Raw genomic sequence first — 19,221 nt, 5'->3', positions numbered from 1 at the left:
AGCCAGAGTTCGTACAACATGCCAGAACTTAACCCCAACACTACCAAACCACCGTGAATTTCCCCCCTTACTTATCCCCCATTGTAGAATGCTTTAGACCCTTTGTTCTGAACTAGGTACCATTATATTTATAGATATACGCTTTTCTGAGAACACTTATCTAAATATGATCTACCGTAACAGTGACCCACATCTTTTCCAATAAATTATACCTTCTCATGGCGTGCTGAAAATAGCACCTCAATGTTCCCTTTTCCATTTAAATTCTCACTAAAATAAGATCTTTAATTTGCAAAAAATAAACATAATTAGGATCACTCTATATATATATTTTTTTTAATGACACGTTCTGAGATACACAGGTATGATGTAAGTGATGCTGAGGTATAATTACAAATACCTACACTCAAAAGAACATGATTGACAGTAATTAGGGTTCTGCAAACATCTTTCTTTATTTCTAAAGATTTAGAAACAGGTATTGTTTCACCTGAGGTTTCATCAGCATAATACACGGAACTGGAACACGGAACACGGAACACGGTCTTACCCCACAGCCAAATCTTGAAATGAGTAACACTGTCTCACCTTATTGACAATCCTGTTGTCTTATTTATCAAAAGAGTAATAGAAATAATATTTTAAATCAAAACTATTAGACTAAAATACTTGTTAAGATGTTGACTTGTTGACTTGGTTTTTGCTGTGAAACTACACAATCAAGACACTGAGGCAATGATAACAATGAAATGAATAATAATAATAACTTGATTCGGAGTTAATCGTTTTTCCTAAGGTTGTGAAAACAATCTGCTTTTCAGACTGATTAGAATGCTGCCCCACAGCCCTGAGAAAAGGAAGTGTCCACTTACCTGTCAGTCTCTGCCCTCAATGTGTCTCCGGCTCTCTGCAAATGAGACAGAAGACAGACAGGCTCATCGGATGCAGAGTCGCACGCTGGCAGCGCACACACACAGACTCAAACCCACACTTCCTGTTCCTGTCAGAGAGGAGAGATACTTTGCAGGCATCTTTTCCGGGCCTCTGACTCATTCGCCATTCAAACCCAATGTGACAGAAAGAGCACCTTTCAACCGTGGCTTCTCAAAGGACCCATCACCTTCAGATAAACCTCAATGCAATCTAAACTCTCTCACCAGTCAAACCTCTGTTTCACGGTGTCGCGCGGGGACGAATTAGCCAAAGCTGCACCAAGTGGGGAAACAAAAGGCTATGTACTGCTCGAAGGCAGGGGCCTCGAAGGTTAGCATCCGTGCGTCGACTGAGTTTCGACAGAGCTGTGGTTCTCAAACTCGGTCCTGGAGGCCCCCTGTGTATGCTGGTTGTTGTACAGCCAGTCTCATAATCATTTTAGGTCAACGACTCATTTCCATCAGAATTTTTTTGCTTAAACTTATTTTGACACCAAGAAAGTTTGGCTTGCTGCCATTTGTTTTGACGTGAGGTTTCCACACCTTTAATAATTAGGACCTCACAGATTTGAACTGCCAGTCTATAATGGAATCAATTCAAATATGAGTAGCAGTGCTGCAGTGTAGCATAATGTTAGGGAACTAAGATGGCATCTCCAGGGCTGTAGGTTCGATTCCCAGGTGGAGCATTGCTGTTGTAGGCTTGAACAAGGTACTTAACCTGAATTGCTTCAGTCAATGTTCAGATATGTTTATGGATTGTAAAAAATGTAATCTGTCTAAGCAGTTCTGCATAGAGAGTGCCTTTCTAAATGTTAAGATGTACGTTTAAAATATAAACAGTGGGTTGCCAGGACCAAGTTAAGAACCACTGTGAGAGAGCGTTGTCCAAGTGAAAGAGTTTGGGTAATGGTCATGAGCACGGAAGCGAGAAGAAGATGGATGGTGGAAGATTTGAACCTGTAAATAATGTATAACCTGCATATCCCACCCCACACATTGCTCTGCCACACAATGATTCCATGAAAAAAAACTGGAATAAAGTTAAAAATATATGAAGAAAAAAAATGGATGATGAAACTTACTGGCTCTCACTGTCCGAGACCCATGGGTGTCCAAGAGGCTCATGAGAAATTGCATCATTGTTTTCCATTGTAGCTCAGTTCCTGACTGGTGATGCCGATCTGGGCTAGAAGCCCAGCTGACAGCCCATGTACCTGCTCTACCATAACTAACAGCAGCTTTCAATTCCCTATCCAGCCCTACTGCAAATCCTTCAGCTCAGCCAATGAGCACACAGGTTGTCTTCTGTACAAGAACGCATTTCCTCTTTTAATAACTGACTTAATTTTATTTGCTTTCTACATAGTAGGGGGCTCCTCTGTCTTTGCATGTTTGTATTGCCTGTTTCTTTTTTGTTGCATTTTTACAAATTGAGATAATTGTCAACTCTGTCCAGGGACTACAGATGGAAATTAGCCGGCCACGTAGATCTAGTACATTTACACTCATGATAATGCGGGTATGTTAATTATTGTTCCTGTCGACTAAATGCTGCAAAATAAGCCCACTTCTCCTTCTGTCATTAACCAGTCTAGGAACTTCACATCCTCTCGTTATGCAGAAATCTTCCAGGACAGGTTTACAGTATGTGCCTCCTCTTTTGTACTCCTTTACTTCTGTGCCGCTTTAATTCAAAGCCCCATTTTCTCCTGGCACTCACCTTTCGTACCCTGCTGAGAAAGACCACTGCAGCAGAGTAAAAGTGCCTGTCACGCTGTGACAGGGGACGGCTGGACCCAGGCGGTCCGCCACTCATTTGGGTCTTGTAACTGTCACCTCTGACGGACAGCACTGTCATTACCGGGCGGCATGTGAGTGGCAGGAGCTTTCTAGTCCTCTGCCCCCTTACCTCCGGTGGAAGCAGAGAGGCCTCTCCGGTCAGCTCTCTCTCCGCCATCCAGGGGCTCGGCCTCTAAGCTAACCTACGCAGGCAATATGGGGCACCCTTCCCGCCATAGAGAGAGGGCAGCTTTGAACAGCTAATCGGGCTGTTCCTTCGAGCCGGAGGCGAGCTGGCGGGGTCATCGACTGGTCTGAACCGTACGTGAGTCGTGGCGGTTAATTAAGTACGTTTCGGCAAAGAGCTGGCAGCCAGAAAAATTTGGCGGGCGGGGCCAATATGGACGTGGGACGTCGGCCCTCGAGGTGTGGAAGTGATGCGGTGGGATGCGCCGTGCCGTGAGCATCCTGCTTCCCAACGCGCCATCATTCTGCTGCCCGCCATGCACATTCAGCTTCCCATTTCCTATCGACCATGGCCAACCCTTTTGATAAGCCTCGCACCTGGAAAAGAACGCGTGTTCCCGTACGTAACCGAGGCGGCCGGCGCAACCGCGACCTCGACGGGCCTCGCTTTTCTCAGAGAGGCGCGGTCACGGACACGGGAGGGGACTCACGTGGTAGAGAGGCACGGTGTTGCTCTCGGGCAGCGGGAAGGGCAGCCCCTCGGGGGGTCCTGAGTCCAGCCCGACGGGAGGGGACAGCAGGGAGGGGCTGATGGGATAGCTGGGGCTGCTGGGGTTCTTGCCCTTCTTTCGGGACCGCCGGCTCGTGTCCCGCTTGCTCTCCCGCGACGCCTCCGGCTCCTCCTGGATCACCAGGATCTTGTCGTCGCTCAGGTAGTGCAGGAGGGAGTTGTCCGAGTCTGTGCAGAGGGAGAGGTGAAGGGAATGGAACAGTTATCAGGCACATCTGTGGTCCCCAATGGCCATTACTTCTAAAAGCTGACCACTGGGTCCTAACTGCACCATAAAGCATAAACATGAACAAGTGACCAGCATATGTTTGCAGGAGCCAAGGTTTCTGGCCACAGGGTCCTTAGATCTCTGTATTTGAACAGTTCTTTGAACTGCCTCAGATATTAAGTACCAAAACATCAGTTTTAACGCACACATGCTGTATGGAGTCCTATCACCTCTCACAGGGTCAAACTACTCATCTGATCATTCATCAAGTTTTTTTTTTTTTTGGTACAGAAGACAATCAATTTCTTTCCCCTCTAATAAGTGTTTCTTATTCCAAAGTATAGAAATCTGAAGGTGATCAAACAGTTATATTGATATAACTTGATGGCATCAGATATGGTTTAAATCTTAATGTGGCTTCATCAGCCATCGGGTTTATGCTCCCCTACTGAAAGTGATCAGTCTGGGAGAGGCAGAGCACTCTTGGGATTGACTGACGGATCGCCTGACACAGAACCGCTGCGGAAGCAGGACTGACGGGACGGGGAGATCACCCCAACGGCTCCATCAGTCACCGAAATTCCGGTCTCCGCGCACGCCCCTCCCCGACCGCGCCAACTGAGCTCGCGCCGCGGGGCCGGTATCGATCTCCCAGCCCCCGAACGACGGAGTCTGCATTTTTTTGCGCCTCGCTCCGGCTCCAGGCCCGTGGGGGTTTCACGTGAGCCGCGCGCGAATCGACGAGCTGCCGCCGCTCCCACCCAGCACGCTCCATCACGAGATGCTGCCTCGGCAGAACGCGGCTTCCGCACGCGGGGGGGGTGGGGGGGGAACTGATCCTGCGAAGGTGGGCGGCCGCTAAAAATAGCCTCGGGTGCGGGACCAGGCTGAGCTGAACGCCCCAGCTCAATCGACCTCACCGCTATTTGTGGCACTGTTCGCGGACTATTGGTTTTTTTTTTCTGCTCTGCCTGAATACTAAGCGCTACTCTGCAGTGAAGGAAGGAAGGGGGGGGGGGGGGGGGGTTGGGTGAGGGAGACCACAAGAGAGAGAATGAGGGTGAGACCTGCACTAAGCATTATGGTTTCCAAAGAGAGGGGATAGAAGTTAGTAGAAACAAACAAATAGAGGTCACCACTGCTGCAAAGATGAAATGGAAAACTCCATTAAAATACAGATATTGTGGCCTCATTATGGTGTTTTTTTTTTTTTTTTTTACCTCACCTGCACATTCTGTTTGCTTGTATTTCTAACCTATTTAAATGCTTTTTTTAAACCTGCTTCTTTTTTGTGCAAATGAATAAATAAATGAAACATTGTTCCACTCCAATTATGTGCTTCAGAAGAACAGCTGAAAAAGAGTCCCCCTGTCTATAGAATAGCAGTGATGGAAAAGCTGAGAAAGTGCAATGCATTTATCATGAACTCCTACCGATGTAGGCAATGAAAGCAGCGGGCTATCAGTCAGAAACGTAGGCTGCTTTTTGTTCAGAGACTTTTGTTAATATCCTTGACCATGCTTTTAGCTGTATATGAAAAAAATATGTTAAAAAATGAAAATTTGAATGCTGGTAAAAGGCAGGCAAAGAATCTGAGAGAGTGCATGAGCGTTAGGTGCCACGATATGCGGAAATAAGTACTTCTGTAAACTAAAAAATACCGCCCACATTACTATGGACAATGCCGATTTTAAAAAGCCTGCAGTCCCACAGGGGATGAAAAATTATAGTCTCCCCTCAAAGGCATAGAATGAAGGAAAACAAAATGAACTGTTTGCGAAACGATAAAGTGAGGAAGAAGAGAGAGAGAGGGAGCGGCGTTAATGCCGATCGACGGCAAAAGTCATTACGGGGGCAGGCGATGTGCAATTGGTTGCTGTGTCTCCGAGGGAGGGAGGGCCACGGTTGGCAAGGCGACCCCTGACTCGGTGCCCACTGCCCGCTCCCCCGGTCACCAGGGCCTGTGTAAACCACCTGTGCCAGATGTGTCAACCGCGGTGGACCAGCTGGTGCAACCGCAGAGAACAAATACGATTCTGGCATCACCTGGCTCTACGGCTCTACAATCGGGCTGGTAAAAGGACTGCGGAGCTGGAAGGAAGCGCACACTGACTACGCGGCACACCCCCCAGGGGACACGCGTGCCTGAGTGCCAGCCGTCCAAAAACAGAGGGGCTGGAGCAGCAATCAGACAGGTCTACAATTATAGTGATTGGTAATTCCGCATAGACAGGACAAATGGGGGAAACCACGATAAAATATAATGGGAGAGGGAGAAGAGTGATACGCAGATCTGGACAGCACCCATGTCAGATTACAGGAGTAGATTTTAATCAGCTTTCTCATGGGAGGAGCAGATTATTTTTTAAACGGTACAAGTGGGCCAAACATTTCCCCCTTTCGATTTACAGAAAATAATTTCATGAGTAGTATGTGCATGTTTTAAAATATGCATTGCTATATTTTATCAAGTCCAAAATACTGCTACCTTTTATTTGTTTTTAATTTGTAGACATTTATCCATTTAGAACAAAAAAGAACGATTTTCCTTATAAAACAGGTAAATTGATACAGAATTACACATTTTTCAGGGCTACAATCAACCAGAATTGGGAAGTGACAGGAATAACAGCCCATACTGGCAAAAGAAAGAAACAGGTGATGTCACATATTAACAGCATATTAATTCATTTTTTAGAACTTTTTTTTCAGTGGTCAAAGAGCCAATGGTTAGGGTACTGTGGGCTGAATTTGGTCCCCTAATCACTAGTTAAATAGCCCTACTCTCTATAACACACCACACGCTTCAGTCAAACCCCATTCAGAACTGAGCATAATCTGCTTTGGAAAACCTCGCGGAAACAGTGAGTGACGTTTGAACTGCCTGCTGTTCGGCGAAGCAAACGCGGCAATGCGCGGGGCGCCGGCAAGAGCGAGCAGAACCCCGGCGCGTCCTGTTTACCGAGCGAGGCGCCTCCCTTCGGGGGATTTCCTGCTCCCGTAGCCTTCGTTAGATCTCTCGCCCCCACGGCGGCTCGTGTCGGAAGACCCGCCCCGTTTGACGGGCGGACCCCGTTTGATGGCGGGAGGAGAGAGGGCGACACAGACACACCGACGGAGAGGGGCCCCGATCGGGGCCAGAGAGAAGGATCTGAAATGTCCCACTCTTCCTTCCGTGGGCGTGTGTTTGTGCGCTCGGTGCCTGCGCGTGAAATCATGGAGGAGGTTCCAAGTCGGGGACGGGGGGGTGGGGCGCGGAGGCTGGGTAACACACACCCCTCCCACACGGAATGTGTTTAAAATGCAAAGTGCGGCAGAGGCGGAGCATTAAATATAGATTTGCTGGAGCTATTTTTAGGTCCGGTTTTGTCGGTACGAGCGATTTTTTTTTTTAAGACGAGCTTGATCCCAGCGCACAAGGCTTGACACGATCTCTGTAGTGTGATAGCCCTGGGAATGCTGTGCGCTGAAAAGGAAGGAACACAGAAAAAAAAAACTAAAGCAAAAAATAAAATAAAATAAAAACTGGTTATCAGATACAGTTTCGCTACACTGCACCATTCTTGCTTTGCAGTTCATCTGAAAGAAACACCAAGAACTCCCAACAGAGATCTGATTAGATTTATTTTTTTAAATGATAAATAAGAAATAAGAAAGACTGTCTCATTCCATCACCAGTCCTACTCTGGGCTCAGGGACACGTCCCCGTTCGGTCACGTTCCACGCCTTCTCTTCCTGCAGGATGCAGATAGGTGGGGGTAATAAATGGGCAGAGAGGGAAGAGAGATGAAATCCACAACCTGAGCCCTCCTCCTGCTGTTGGCACTTCTCCAGATCGAAAGAGAGCCGTGGCAGACCACTGATCTGTCCAATGTCTGCTAAGAGGTCTACAGACTGTTCCCCATCTTTTTCCCATCTTGTTCTGTAATTTTTAAAACCAGTGGAGCTGGCTGATGTTCCCCAAAATATACGTTTTGTTAATTTGGCTCATAAAGTCGGTTTGATTTGATTTGATTTTCACATTCTGAATGCATGCAGTGTACAAGGTTAGGACAGGATTATAGTACCACACTACTTCCTTTGATTTTGGTACACAACGTTCGTCCGATGACGTACTAGCAGGGGCAGTCCCTTACTGGGGATTAAAAGGGCAACTCGTGACCTGGGAAATGATGCTGTTTGGTTTGGGTGCCTGACCATAGCCTACAATAGTGCAAAGGTACCGCACCAGCCTCACTCTAGGGCCTAATAACTGCACCTGCAGCGGGAAACTACCGGAGGAAGGAAACCTCAAACTGGGTATTTTGGGTTTCCCGTAGTTTCACACACACATTCGTACACAATACCAGGCTGGACTTATCTATATGACTAAAAGCTTGTCAAAGAAACAAGCTCAGTAGTTGAGTTGTAACAAATTGGGGGCTTGTCCAGGATCTCTTGGACTGATGGTGGTTACTTAGCGAAAATGTTTTGCGAATCATATTGTGTACCGCGTATAGCGTAGATAAATTTTGGCTCCTAAAACCAGGGAAATTTTCAGAGTGTGACACAAATATTTGGTACTCCAGGTAATGTTAGACTTTTCTGTTATGTTAGCGAAAATGAGTGAATTCCAACCTGAGGATTTCCCTAAAATAAGTCTGTGACTGTTGTTAACTGAAAAAGGCTGAATTACGGAATCTCGCTGACTTTTGAAAAGAAGACACAGTAGAAATGCTAATAGAAAAGTGGTCAGGGTCTAGTCAAAAAAATTCAGAACCACTGGCTAATGAAACATGAATCGTGTTGGCAAAAATTGATATGGAGAAAGAACAGTTAAGAGGGATATGTAAACAAGAAATGTGTCTAGCCCAAGCTGAGATAGACAAAACGTGCAGAACACCTGAAGCAGAAATTAGAGGTGCATTGATTAGAAGCCACTGTGATGCTCCAGGATCTTACATTTTAACAAGAGAGTTTGGACCACCCGCCTTTTGATTTGGCTCATAGCATTAATTTGGTACCGAAATTCAACGAGTAGCTGCTTTCCTTTGAAAAGGTAACATGCAGTTTGAAATGGTCTGAACGACACTGGCCCTTGTTGATCCAAACTGAGTTTGTAGGAAAAGTGCAAGAAGTATATTCATCTCTTGATGCTGAACAGTCATCTAATTATGAGACTGTAAAACAGGCACTGTTAGCTGCCAACAAATTAGTACCAGAAGCAAATCAACAATGGTTCTGCTCTCTAAAAAGGAAATTGAGGGAAACACATTTAGAATTTGGGAGACAGAATGAAACTGCATTTGATCGCTGGTGTAGGGACAATAAAATTGAACAGGACTTTGATCGCCTGAGACAGCTCATCCTACTGGAACATTTTACACACAACAGTGTGTCGATGGATATTAAAACACATTTTGACGATCATTAAGTTAGAAGATCATAGATCACAAGGGCTTTGTGGAAAGCTGCAATAGTCGCAGAAGATTATGACCTCACTCATCGATCCATGTTTGGTGTGCAGAGAAGTTCTTCTTCGCACTGGAGTATGTGGAAGGATCCAGTGCACCACTGGATCCTTCCATAGGGGCGTGGAAGGTACACCTAGCAGAAAAAATAATCTGAGTCTGCTAATTTACTGTACCCAAAGCCTATCTCAGTATTTTGTTGAAGGGAGTTGTTACCCCAGTTGGTCGCGGTACAGCTTGCCCTGTTACAATTTTACGGGATACAGGAGCTGCTCAATTTCTAATACCAGCTAGGGCAGTTGAAGTGACAGCATAAAGTGGCCTGACTGCCTGCCTGTGCTATAGAGCAAGGGGTCAGTGGGGATTTTATGTGTCTGTACATCAGTTTGATTTGAAATCTAATGTGGTTAATGGTCTGGTGAAGATTAGTGTTGTATCAACCCTGACTGTACCCAGGATCTTTTTCATGTTAGGTAATGACCGGGCAGGTAGAGAAAGTCTGTGTAACCCCCTTGGTGACAGAAACTCCAAGTGCAGTGTCTGAGACAGATGCCTTACAAAATGAGATTCCCAGCTTGTGTTGTTACCTGCTCTCAGTCAGTTCTAGTAGCACAAGGGCAGCATAAAGCCTGGGGGTGGTCTTGGCAGAAACTTTCTTTGCTCATATCGATGATCTGATGAAAATGTTTGGTTGTGCTAGTCTGATACAGGAGCAACAATCTGATGCTGTTATCAGGGCAATATCTGATACTGCCCACACTATTGAGGAAGTGGCAAAACTCAAGCGTTACTAGCAAGTGCCTCTTTCTGATTATGCAAAGGAATTATTTGCTTTTGTGACTTTCAATGCATTATATCGGAGACTTCTCCTGCCATTTGTAATTTAAAATGCACCCATTTCTTTTCAAAGGCTTATGAATGAAATTATCCATGATTTGACAAACTTGACATGTGGGGTCAACATATACTCCAGATTGAGGCTTTTCTTGAGAGACTAGTGTCTTCCGGCCTGGTGAAGAATAAGAATAAGATTGCTAAGGGACAAGTTACTTACTTGGGCCACGTAGTCGGGCAGGGAAGAGTTATACCTAGGACTGCAAAGGTGCATGCTACAACGGAACTGTCCAATCCCAGGAACTGCCGAGAACTTTTAAGGGTTCTGGGAACATGTGGGTTTCATATAAAGTTTATGCCTAATTTCGCTGCTATAACTGAACCCCTGACTACTCTATTGAAGTTAAGTAAAGCTGCAATTGACACAGAGATGTCAAAGGGTTTTGATCAACTTGTGAGCCAGCGCTAATTGTACCTAAGTTTAATAAGCCCTTTAAGTTAGCTACTGTATTGATGCCTGTGATGTGGGAGTGGGAGCAGACCTTTTGCAGGAAGATGATTATGGACTAGATAAACCCATTGCATATTTCTGCAGAAGGTTTGATAAACGACAGTAGGCATATTCTACCATAGAGAAAGAAGCTTTGTCCTTGGCAGTAACCATAGAGCAGTTTGAGGTCTATGTTTCAAGCAGGACAGGGGAGCTGACCATTTTTACAGATCGCAATATTTTGGTCTTCATAGAAAAAGTTTTAGAACAACAATCAGAGGTTATATTGATAGGCACTGAGATTACCACCTTACAGTTTAGGGATCCATCACATTGCAGGGAAAACGAATACCAGCGCACACTCTGAGTTTGAAAAGAGGAATAACATTTGAAATGAATGATTTTGTTTAAATGATAACTAAATGCTAATTGTATGATATGTATTTCGTGCAAGTTGGATAAAAGATGGGGGAAAAATCACACACACACACACACATATGCTACTCAAACCGTTTGCTACTCTAACCATTGTGGAGAATCCTGATACCAAAACTATTTTTACAAGCCGTTGCAAGGCCCTGTTATTTTTTTGAACACATGTATATACATTTTTTGTTGGATTAGTGGTTATGACACACGGGTGTGTATTTTGAATGTTCTTCAAATGCCTGTAGATAGCCCACAGCAGTGCGAAGCTACTGCATCCGCCTTTGCTCCCCGGCCTAACGACTGTACCTGTCATGGGAAACTACCGGAGGAAGGAAACCTCAGACTGGGTGAGTTTCCTCCCCCTCCAGCATGAGTGCTCCACCACAAGTGCCTGTGGGTCTTTTTTTCTTGTTTTGTTTTGGGTTTCCAATAGTTTCATACACGTTTCATTCCCCAGTACAAGGTTAGACTTCTCAATACGACAGGAAGTTCATCGTAGGAATGAGCTCAATAGTGGAATCCAGCTGACTGAGAAAAAAAAGGGTTTTCAAAAAACCAATCCAATCCCCAAAGCCTGCTAAACGCAACTGGGGGCATGAAAAATATTGAAAATCTTTGTACCGTGCAAATATTTTCCCCTTTAACCTGAAGTTATGTTTGCACCATGCACTCTCACTGCCAACTATGGATTATTCCAAAAGATAATCCCACTATAATTAGAAGTACTCCATAGCTCAGGGCAGCAAAAGTTTTGCTACTGCAAAAGAATCTCCTAAAGCAAATTGTATAGGGTCCATCAGCCCTTTAGAGAAATGCATCGGGATGAAATGGGTGGATGTGGTATGCTGATAGAGGTGGCTGTTGATTTAAAGCACCGTTTCCTGTGAAGGCCCAGAGTGCTGAGAGGCTCACAATCCATCGGAAGCACTGACACACAACAGAAACATGGCCTGGCTGTTCTCTCCAGCTCAACAGGAAGGGAGAACCAAATCGCATCATATGAATCCTTTCATTTAAACAGGGACAGCTTGGGTGCTGGATTGGGCAGGTGTGAATGGCGAGTGTTTCTGGGGCGACTTCGGAACCGATTCCTGGTTCCAGAACCCACCTCTGCTGCCCCTTTTGTACATATTGGGCTCCTTTGTCTCCACCATCCAGTTGTACTCCGTCGGCATGGAAACTGGCCTGAGGTCACCTGGAAAGAAGTCCAAGGAGCATGTCAGCCAGAGACTGTGCATGGAGAGAGAGGGGGGTGAGGTGTGGATGCTGCTGGGGAAAGGAGGGCTAAGAAAGCTAAGGCAGAACAAAGGAAAAGAGAGAGTAAGAGAGAGAGAGAGAGAGAGCGATACCAACGGAAAAAAAGGGGGAACGGGAAGGAAGAGTGCGTGCTCGGGTGGGAGAGGGGTAGCCCGAGCGTGCACGAGAGGAAGCGGGGAGGGCCCGATGGCGGCACGCGCACTCCCAGAGAATCAGATAAGCAGAGCCTGCCGGGCCGAACCAATTACCGGCTTGGAAGCCTTCCTCAGCCACTTCCCTGGCAGGCCGTTAATATGAAAAATGCTGCAGCTCACAGAGCCCAAGGGCTTTATCTCTGCACCAGCAGAGGCCTGGAACGACCCTTTATGAAGAAGGCCGCTCTCAGCCAGGGGGAGCTTAGAGAAAGCGCTCCTCCGTTTTCGGGGGGGGGGGGGGGGGGGGGGGGCCGTTAAAACGGTCACTGTCGGCGCCTGGCAGAGGGAACCGTACCACCCCCCAACCTGCCCCCCCCCCCCTCCCCGTAGAAAAGCGCGGTGCCACCGGGGAGCGGGTTCATTCGGAGCATGCGGAAAGGCAGAGCAAGGAGCGGCGAGAGGTGAAGGGGGAGCAGACCCGGGGGGGGGGGGGGGGGGGGGCAGCGTGCCTGTGGTCATCCGGCGTTAGCAGTCAGAGACGCCGCCGTCACCCCCGGATGAGACGCGGCGGGATGGAGGTGCGGTCGCCGGAGGTCATGCTGGAGCGACGTCACGGTTCGTGACTCCCTGGGAATGCGATGGGCCGGAGGTTGGGAGAGGAGGGAGGGAGGGAGGGAGGGAGGGAGGCGCACCCAAGGGAAGCGTGGGGTCTTACCGTGAGTCGGGGTCCTGTCCCGCCTCCGCAGGCCCGTGGAGCGGCCCCTGTCGTACTCCTGCCCCAGGGGCACGCCCTCGCCCTCCACCAGGGTGAAGTATTTCCCGCTCTCGTGGTCGAGGTAGTAGCTGGGAGACTCCGAGCCCTTCATGCCTGCCTTGCCCATGCTGTACTTGCTGAGGTCATCGGAGGACATGACGCCCATCTCATCCCTGTCGAGGGAAACAGCAGTGGACACTTGTTACCGACAAACTCACACACACGGTGAGTTACTCCAAATGTATTACTACATTAATATTCCACTCAGGCCATTCAGCAGCAGCACATGAAGCAAACAGAAAGGCCCTTAGGTATACCTTAGATTCTTTATATAGCATGGAAATTGAATAATGGATTGAAATGCATGGCAATCCTGATTTATAGTGGAGGTATATATTTGAAAACCCACTGAAAAGTGTGGGAATACCAAAACCAATGGTTATATTTACGTTTTAATTCTTTTTTTTTTCAGTTTTCCTTACACAAAGTCACATCATCTAACTAGCTTTTATTGTAACATACACAGCAGAAATACCTTTATGAAACATAGTGTATGTCAGCTAGCAGATTATACTAGCAGATTAAATCTGTTGCTAGCATTAGTGGTTTTGTTAAATGACAAACGGATATGAAGTAGCCATCACCGCTGAATAATAGTATACATATATAACATGTAGTATGAACCATGTAGTTTCAGATGCAGCCATGGAATTTACAAGTGTATTACATCATTTTTATACCCCAGCGAGACAGGAAGCCATGGAAGGCCACAATATAGTTCCCCAAGGATTGAAATTTACTTAAAAAACAGCATGGTAAATCAGATTTATTTTTGATAGATTTTATTTAAAGAATTATTAGAGATGTAAATAATTGTGACACATATCATTTCGGAAATCGTATCAGTAAAAAGTAACATAATTTTCCCATCATAGCATACAAAATTGTTTGCTACCTATTATATTTTATACAGACGTCTTTGCTCATCTTTTTCAAAGGTAATTTTGGAGAGCAGCTGCACATATTCAAATAAACTTAGGTCTGCTGTCTAGTTCCGTAAATAAATTCTAAAATTCAACACAGGACATCACCCTCTGGAGACTTACTCCAAAGAGTAGATGCTGATAATTTGATTTTTATTCAGATATTTATAATCCAATATTTACGTTGTTCCAATGCAAATTCCATCCTTGTTTTGCCAAACCACTCCTCATATACTGTAAATTTTAAAGAGATTTTTATTTCACAAGCTTCAAGTCTAAACATTCTTAATGCTGCAAACTGTACCTGAGAATATAATATATTTTCTGATCAATTCTGCACGCTCCTCAGGACTTCATTCAGATATTGACAGAATTGCGTATTGACCACTGGTTAGCGTCCTTGGGGGATGCCACTGGTTTAAATGAATCCGTTAATCAGAGTATGAACGTGTGACTTGTGATGCACAAATGTGTTGGTTTCTTTACAGGGGCCCGATTCCTCACCTGGGCCCATAGAGGCCGGACACGGGAGACAGGATGAAGACATCGTGCATGCTGGAGCCGTCCATCTTGGAGGTGATGCCCATGGTGCCGGTCGGGGTGGTCGAGTTACTGGTGGGACTGGTGGAGATGGGCTGTGGAAACAGTGGCAGGAAAGACATGAGGACTAAAGGTTCATAATGACCAGGGTACAGGCGCACTGAGGGTTCATGATAAACAGGGTACAGGTGCGCTGAGGGTTCATAATGACTAGGGTACTGGTGCACTAAGGGTTCATGATAAACAGGGTACTGGCGCACTAAGGGTTCATGATAAACAGGGTACAGGTGCACTGAGGGTTCATAATGACCAGGGTACAGGTGCACTAAGGGTTCATGATAAACAGGGTACAGGCACACTAAGGGTTCATGATAAACAGGGTACAGGCGCACTAAGGGTTCATGATAAACAGGGTACAGGCACACTAAGGGTTCATGATAAACAGGGTACAGGTGCACTAAGGGTTCATGATAAACAGGGTACAGGTGCACTAAGGGTTCATGATAAACAGGGTACAGGCACACTAAGCGTTCATGATAAACAGGGTACAGGTGCACTGAGGGTTCATGATAAACAGGGTACAGGCACACTAAGGGTTCATGATAAACAGGGTACAGGTGCACTGAAGGTTCATGGTAAACAGGGTACAGGCGCACTGAGGGTTCATAATGACTAGGGTACAGGGGCACTAAGGGTTCATGATAAACAGGGTACAGGCGCACTGAGGGTTCATAATGACTAGGGTACAGGCGCACTGAGGGTTCATGAGGGGGCATGCGTAGTTGACCGCACCTGTACCCTGTTTATCATGAACCCTCAGTGCGCCTGTACCCTATACAGGCGCACTGAGGGTTCATGATAAACAGGGTACAGGTGCGGTCAACTACGCATGCCCCCCGCCACCTCTACCTCCACCACCTCCAAGGGGCAGCAGGTGGGGCTTGTAATACAGGGAGCAGAGCAATCCCCCCCCGACGGGGTGCTAATACGACACCAGCGCAATGCCAATATGACACGCGCTCCGGGTGAAGCCGAGGACCCAGCAACGGGATATGTGCAAACGCGCAGCCTGTCAGAGCTTCGGTGTCGGGGCCTTTTTTTTTCCTTCCGGAAGGCTCCCGGCCAGCACAAACCGGCACGGCGTGCCAAGAGGAGCGGCGCGGCGCTACCAGGGCCCCTGACAGGACGCCGCGCGTTAGCCGGGCGGACAGCTGGACATCGCCAAAGTGCGATGATAAGACAGATCGCCGGCGTGCCGGGGGGATTTCCAAGAGGTGCTGGGATACGAAGGGTGCGATGCCTGTATGCTGCAGCCCAGCTGCTGCCCGGAGAAAGTGTCACAGTGAGCCTTATTGACTGAGCCTCAGGACCCAGAGACTCACTGCCAGAGGAAGGCTGGAAAAAAACTGAAATAATTTCCCAGCATGCCAGGACGAGCAAAGTATATTTAGTTTAGTATCCTTTTCATAAAGAAAACATTGTTCATTTAGCCATTTTTCTGAAATTGCTGAAATTAGAATGCTTCTAATTTTTATGTTAGGAATACAACAACGAATGGCATCGTCAGTTTATAAAAACTGTACATTTGAAACACAAACGCTCTTTAAATGAGAAAATAACAAACAAGAGCGGCCCGGAGGGCCGTTCCAGTCGCAAAGTCTCGTCTGCGAAGAGAAGAATGAGGTGAAGCAGGAGAAACCGGGAACAAATAAACATCTTACATTTAAAGGTAAACTGAAACGAATGCAAATCGAAGAAATGTCAGAAACGAACCCTTGTGCAAGGGCACGTCAGAGAATTCATTCATTTGTTCAGCCTGATGGCTTTGGTACCATGACGCATTCCACAGCAGTTCTATTGGTGCAATATTTATTAAATTAAATCAATAAATTAACCAGCCTTCACAGACAACACCGATATATGAATGCTGCCATCTTATAAACACATCACAGATCTCACAGAGTAGTTGGGTGTGAGTCATCATGAGTGATGTGCTGTGGTGTTCAAACCTATAAGGATTTGTCTAATATATGAGTCCCTTCAATATTGCATGCATTATCCAAATGGACTTAAAACAAAACAAGGTCGGCCACAACAGTATTCTCTTGTTGTTGTATACTCTTGCACATATTCAGCCAAGTAAAATGTCAATGGAGCTGTCTTAATTATGCAGGGACTTGTTTTCAATATTTTTTTACAACTGGAAAGTGAGTCACGAAAATGTGATCAATCTACAGTGTGTATAACAAACGCTATTATAATGCTGGCATTTCCCACAAGGCCATGAGTACATGCAGTTCCATACTAATGAAGGAGGATATTTACTGAATAAAAAACACAAAGCTATGCTAATTTGAGAGATAATACACATCACCTTGACCCCCCCCCCCCCCCCGTTTTTTTTTTTTTTTTTTGCTGCAACCCCCACCACCTCCCCCCACCGCCTGAAAAAGATATGAGATAAATATGAAGTGGCATCTCTACCACTAGCAACCATGATTAGGTCCTTAGCAACCAGGAAACTCTCAACAGAGGTCTCTTGGCAACCATGGAAGGCATAGCAAGCAGACTCCGTAGCAACCAGAGGTATGCTGAAAATGTAGAGGCCAAGGATCTGAATTGTGTGTCGTCCATTTAATGCAAAGTCTAGCTCTCATTTTTTTACATGGGATGTTCTTCACTGAAGTGCAGTCAGTCAGTACTGGGACCATGAAGGAAAAGCGAGTGAGAAAAGAAAATAGACTGTGAGCAGAATTACATTTCAGGGATATTTGTAGACCCACGCTTTCTGATTTTCACCCCAGGCGCTCGTCAAAGGCTTATTTTACTGCCTCCTGCAAAAAGGATGACGAAACAGCAGTCCTCTTAGACACCACCTCTGTTTGTGTCGGGAAGAAATCTTCTTCTGAACGCATTCTAAACCAACCACATTGAAACGTGAGCTGTTCCCATGACAACACCTCTTACTCCCAACTTTGAATGAAAGCATGCAACGTAACTGCTATGTAATGCACTACGCTTCTGCAAGGATACAGTGTGATTAGCACAATGTAAAAAATACACTTAAAATGCAGGCTTGTCAGCATGGACTGGCAACACAGGTGGTATTTGTAGTACGTAAGGGAACTGGCCTAAAGGTTGCCAGTTTGATACCCAGGTAGGACAATGCCATTATGCCTTTTAGCAAGATACTTAACCTAAATGTATTCAGTATATATTAAGGTGTATAAATGTATATTATGCAAAATGCAAAAGCTGGGTACTGTAAGTCACTCTGGAAAAAAGCATGTGCTAAAAGTCTCAAATTTAATGAATGGTTCTGCTTTTTTGTAATGTGAAGGGTTTCACATTCCATTCATGCTAATGTCTTCATTTGAAAATGTGTTGGGACCCTTTGATTATTCTCTTAATGGACATCCCTATCCAGGAAGGCATACATTATCTTTTAAAATATTTTTCAGTTCCTCAGCATAGTCTGGTGAAGCACAAGGGCACAAGAGTACCATACCAATCCATAACTCTCCGGTTCCAATGTCTTATCCCCTCCGTATATAATATGTCCTTGCTATTTTTTATTTTCATCCATGCCCCCTGGTGTTACTCAGTGCAGTCTGTATCATTTCACAGAATAGACAGCTAAGGCCAGCTCCAAATGTTTAACTCTGTAGTTAAAAGAGTTTAGGTATATGAACCCCAGCACATGACAATTCAAACAGGACCCAGAGCGTGTGTCACAGAATGACCTTTCGTGCTTGTTCCAAGCTTCCAAATTTCCTAGATCTCTGTGAAAGTTTTGAGCACTGACACAACCATCTGTTACATTCTTCAACCAATTTTGACAGGCTAAAATAAATTCACAGTCCCGTAAGAATACGTTTCATCCGTAAGCCTGGGTGTCAAAACTTCAAAATATGTCATGGCTCCCACATTCCTCTATCACCTGATCTCTCAAATTGATTCTTTGGGGATATTTGTCATCAAATGGCACCTGTGATAGTATGCCAAATAAGTTTGATTAATGGTCAGACAACATGGCAACCTTGTACTCCATGATCATGATTGTTAACATTCTGTCCTCAGTCTGTGTGATTAATAATAAATATGATTATGCATGTGTAAACCTGAATACAAACTGTTTACATCAAGATATTGTTCATTATTAATGCATATCACCTAAAAGTTGAAAAGAACACATTTATACGCCCATGTGTGATTGCTTACGGATTTACTTATGAAATATGAATGCAGGTGGTAGGTGACTGTGGATACAACACGGAAAGAATAAAAAACAAAGGGGCACAGAGGAAATGGTTCGCTCGCTGCACAATGCGCCCCGCTTTCGCTGGGAAGTTCAGACAAGACACCAGCTTATTAACTGCAACTGCAATTTCTCAAAAGAGCAGTTCATTTATCTGTTCTCTGAGCCCACGATGTCCTTGCAGACACAATCGTAACGTTCGCCAGAGCTAAGATACGCACGAGGCGGGGGGGGAACGGTAGTGCGTGCCGCTGTGACGCCCGCCATGCTTTTTGCCGCCGCTTCCAAACACTGAGCAGGATTTAAGCTGGGAAATCGCTTTGTTCAGGCTTTCATCAAGGTCCAGTAACTGGACAGATGCCATGTTTGACGGAAAAAAAAAACAGCAGGAAGGTCCAATTTCCCAACCCAAA

The 19,221-nt window shown here is 45.7% G+C and overlaps 1 protein-coding gene across 2 annotated transcripts in view; it reads right to left on the bottom strand.

The window, feature by feature from the left end:
- si:ch211-26b3.4 (connector enhancer of kinase suppressor of ras 2) overlaps positions 1-19,221 on the bottom strand; it is a 97,289-nt gene that overhangs the window by 17,305 nt on the left and 60,763 nt on the right. Inside the window, exons 10-14 of one of the 2 annotated variants that reach the window (XM_035435129.1) lie at positions 14,515-14,645; positions 12,989-13,200; positions 11,991-12,077; positions 3,392-3,639; positions 873-907 (exon numbers count right to left, since the gene is read on the bottom strand). In XM_035435129.1, the coding sequence (XP_035291020.1) occupies positions 873-907; positions 3,392-3,639; positions 11,991-12,077; positions 12,989-13,200; positions 14,515-14,645 (713 nt within the window). The remainder of the gene's footprint in view (positions 1-872; positions 908-3,391; positions 3,640-11,990; positions 12,078-12,988; positions 13,201-14,514; positions 14,646-19,221) is intronic. The other variant, XM_035435131.1, reaches the window with a different exon arrangement.

This window comes from Anguilla anguilla, chromosome 9 (genome assembly GCF_013347855.1).
Source record: "Anguilla anguilla isolate fAngAng1 chromosome 9, fAngAng1.pri, whole genome shotgun sequence".
Classification (NCBI taxonomy): domain Eukaryota; kingdom Metazoa; phylum Chordata; class Actinopteri; order Anguilliformes; family Anguillidae; genus Anguilla; species Anguilla anguilla.
This window is presented reverse-complemented; position numbering and strand designations above follow the sequence as displayed.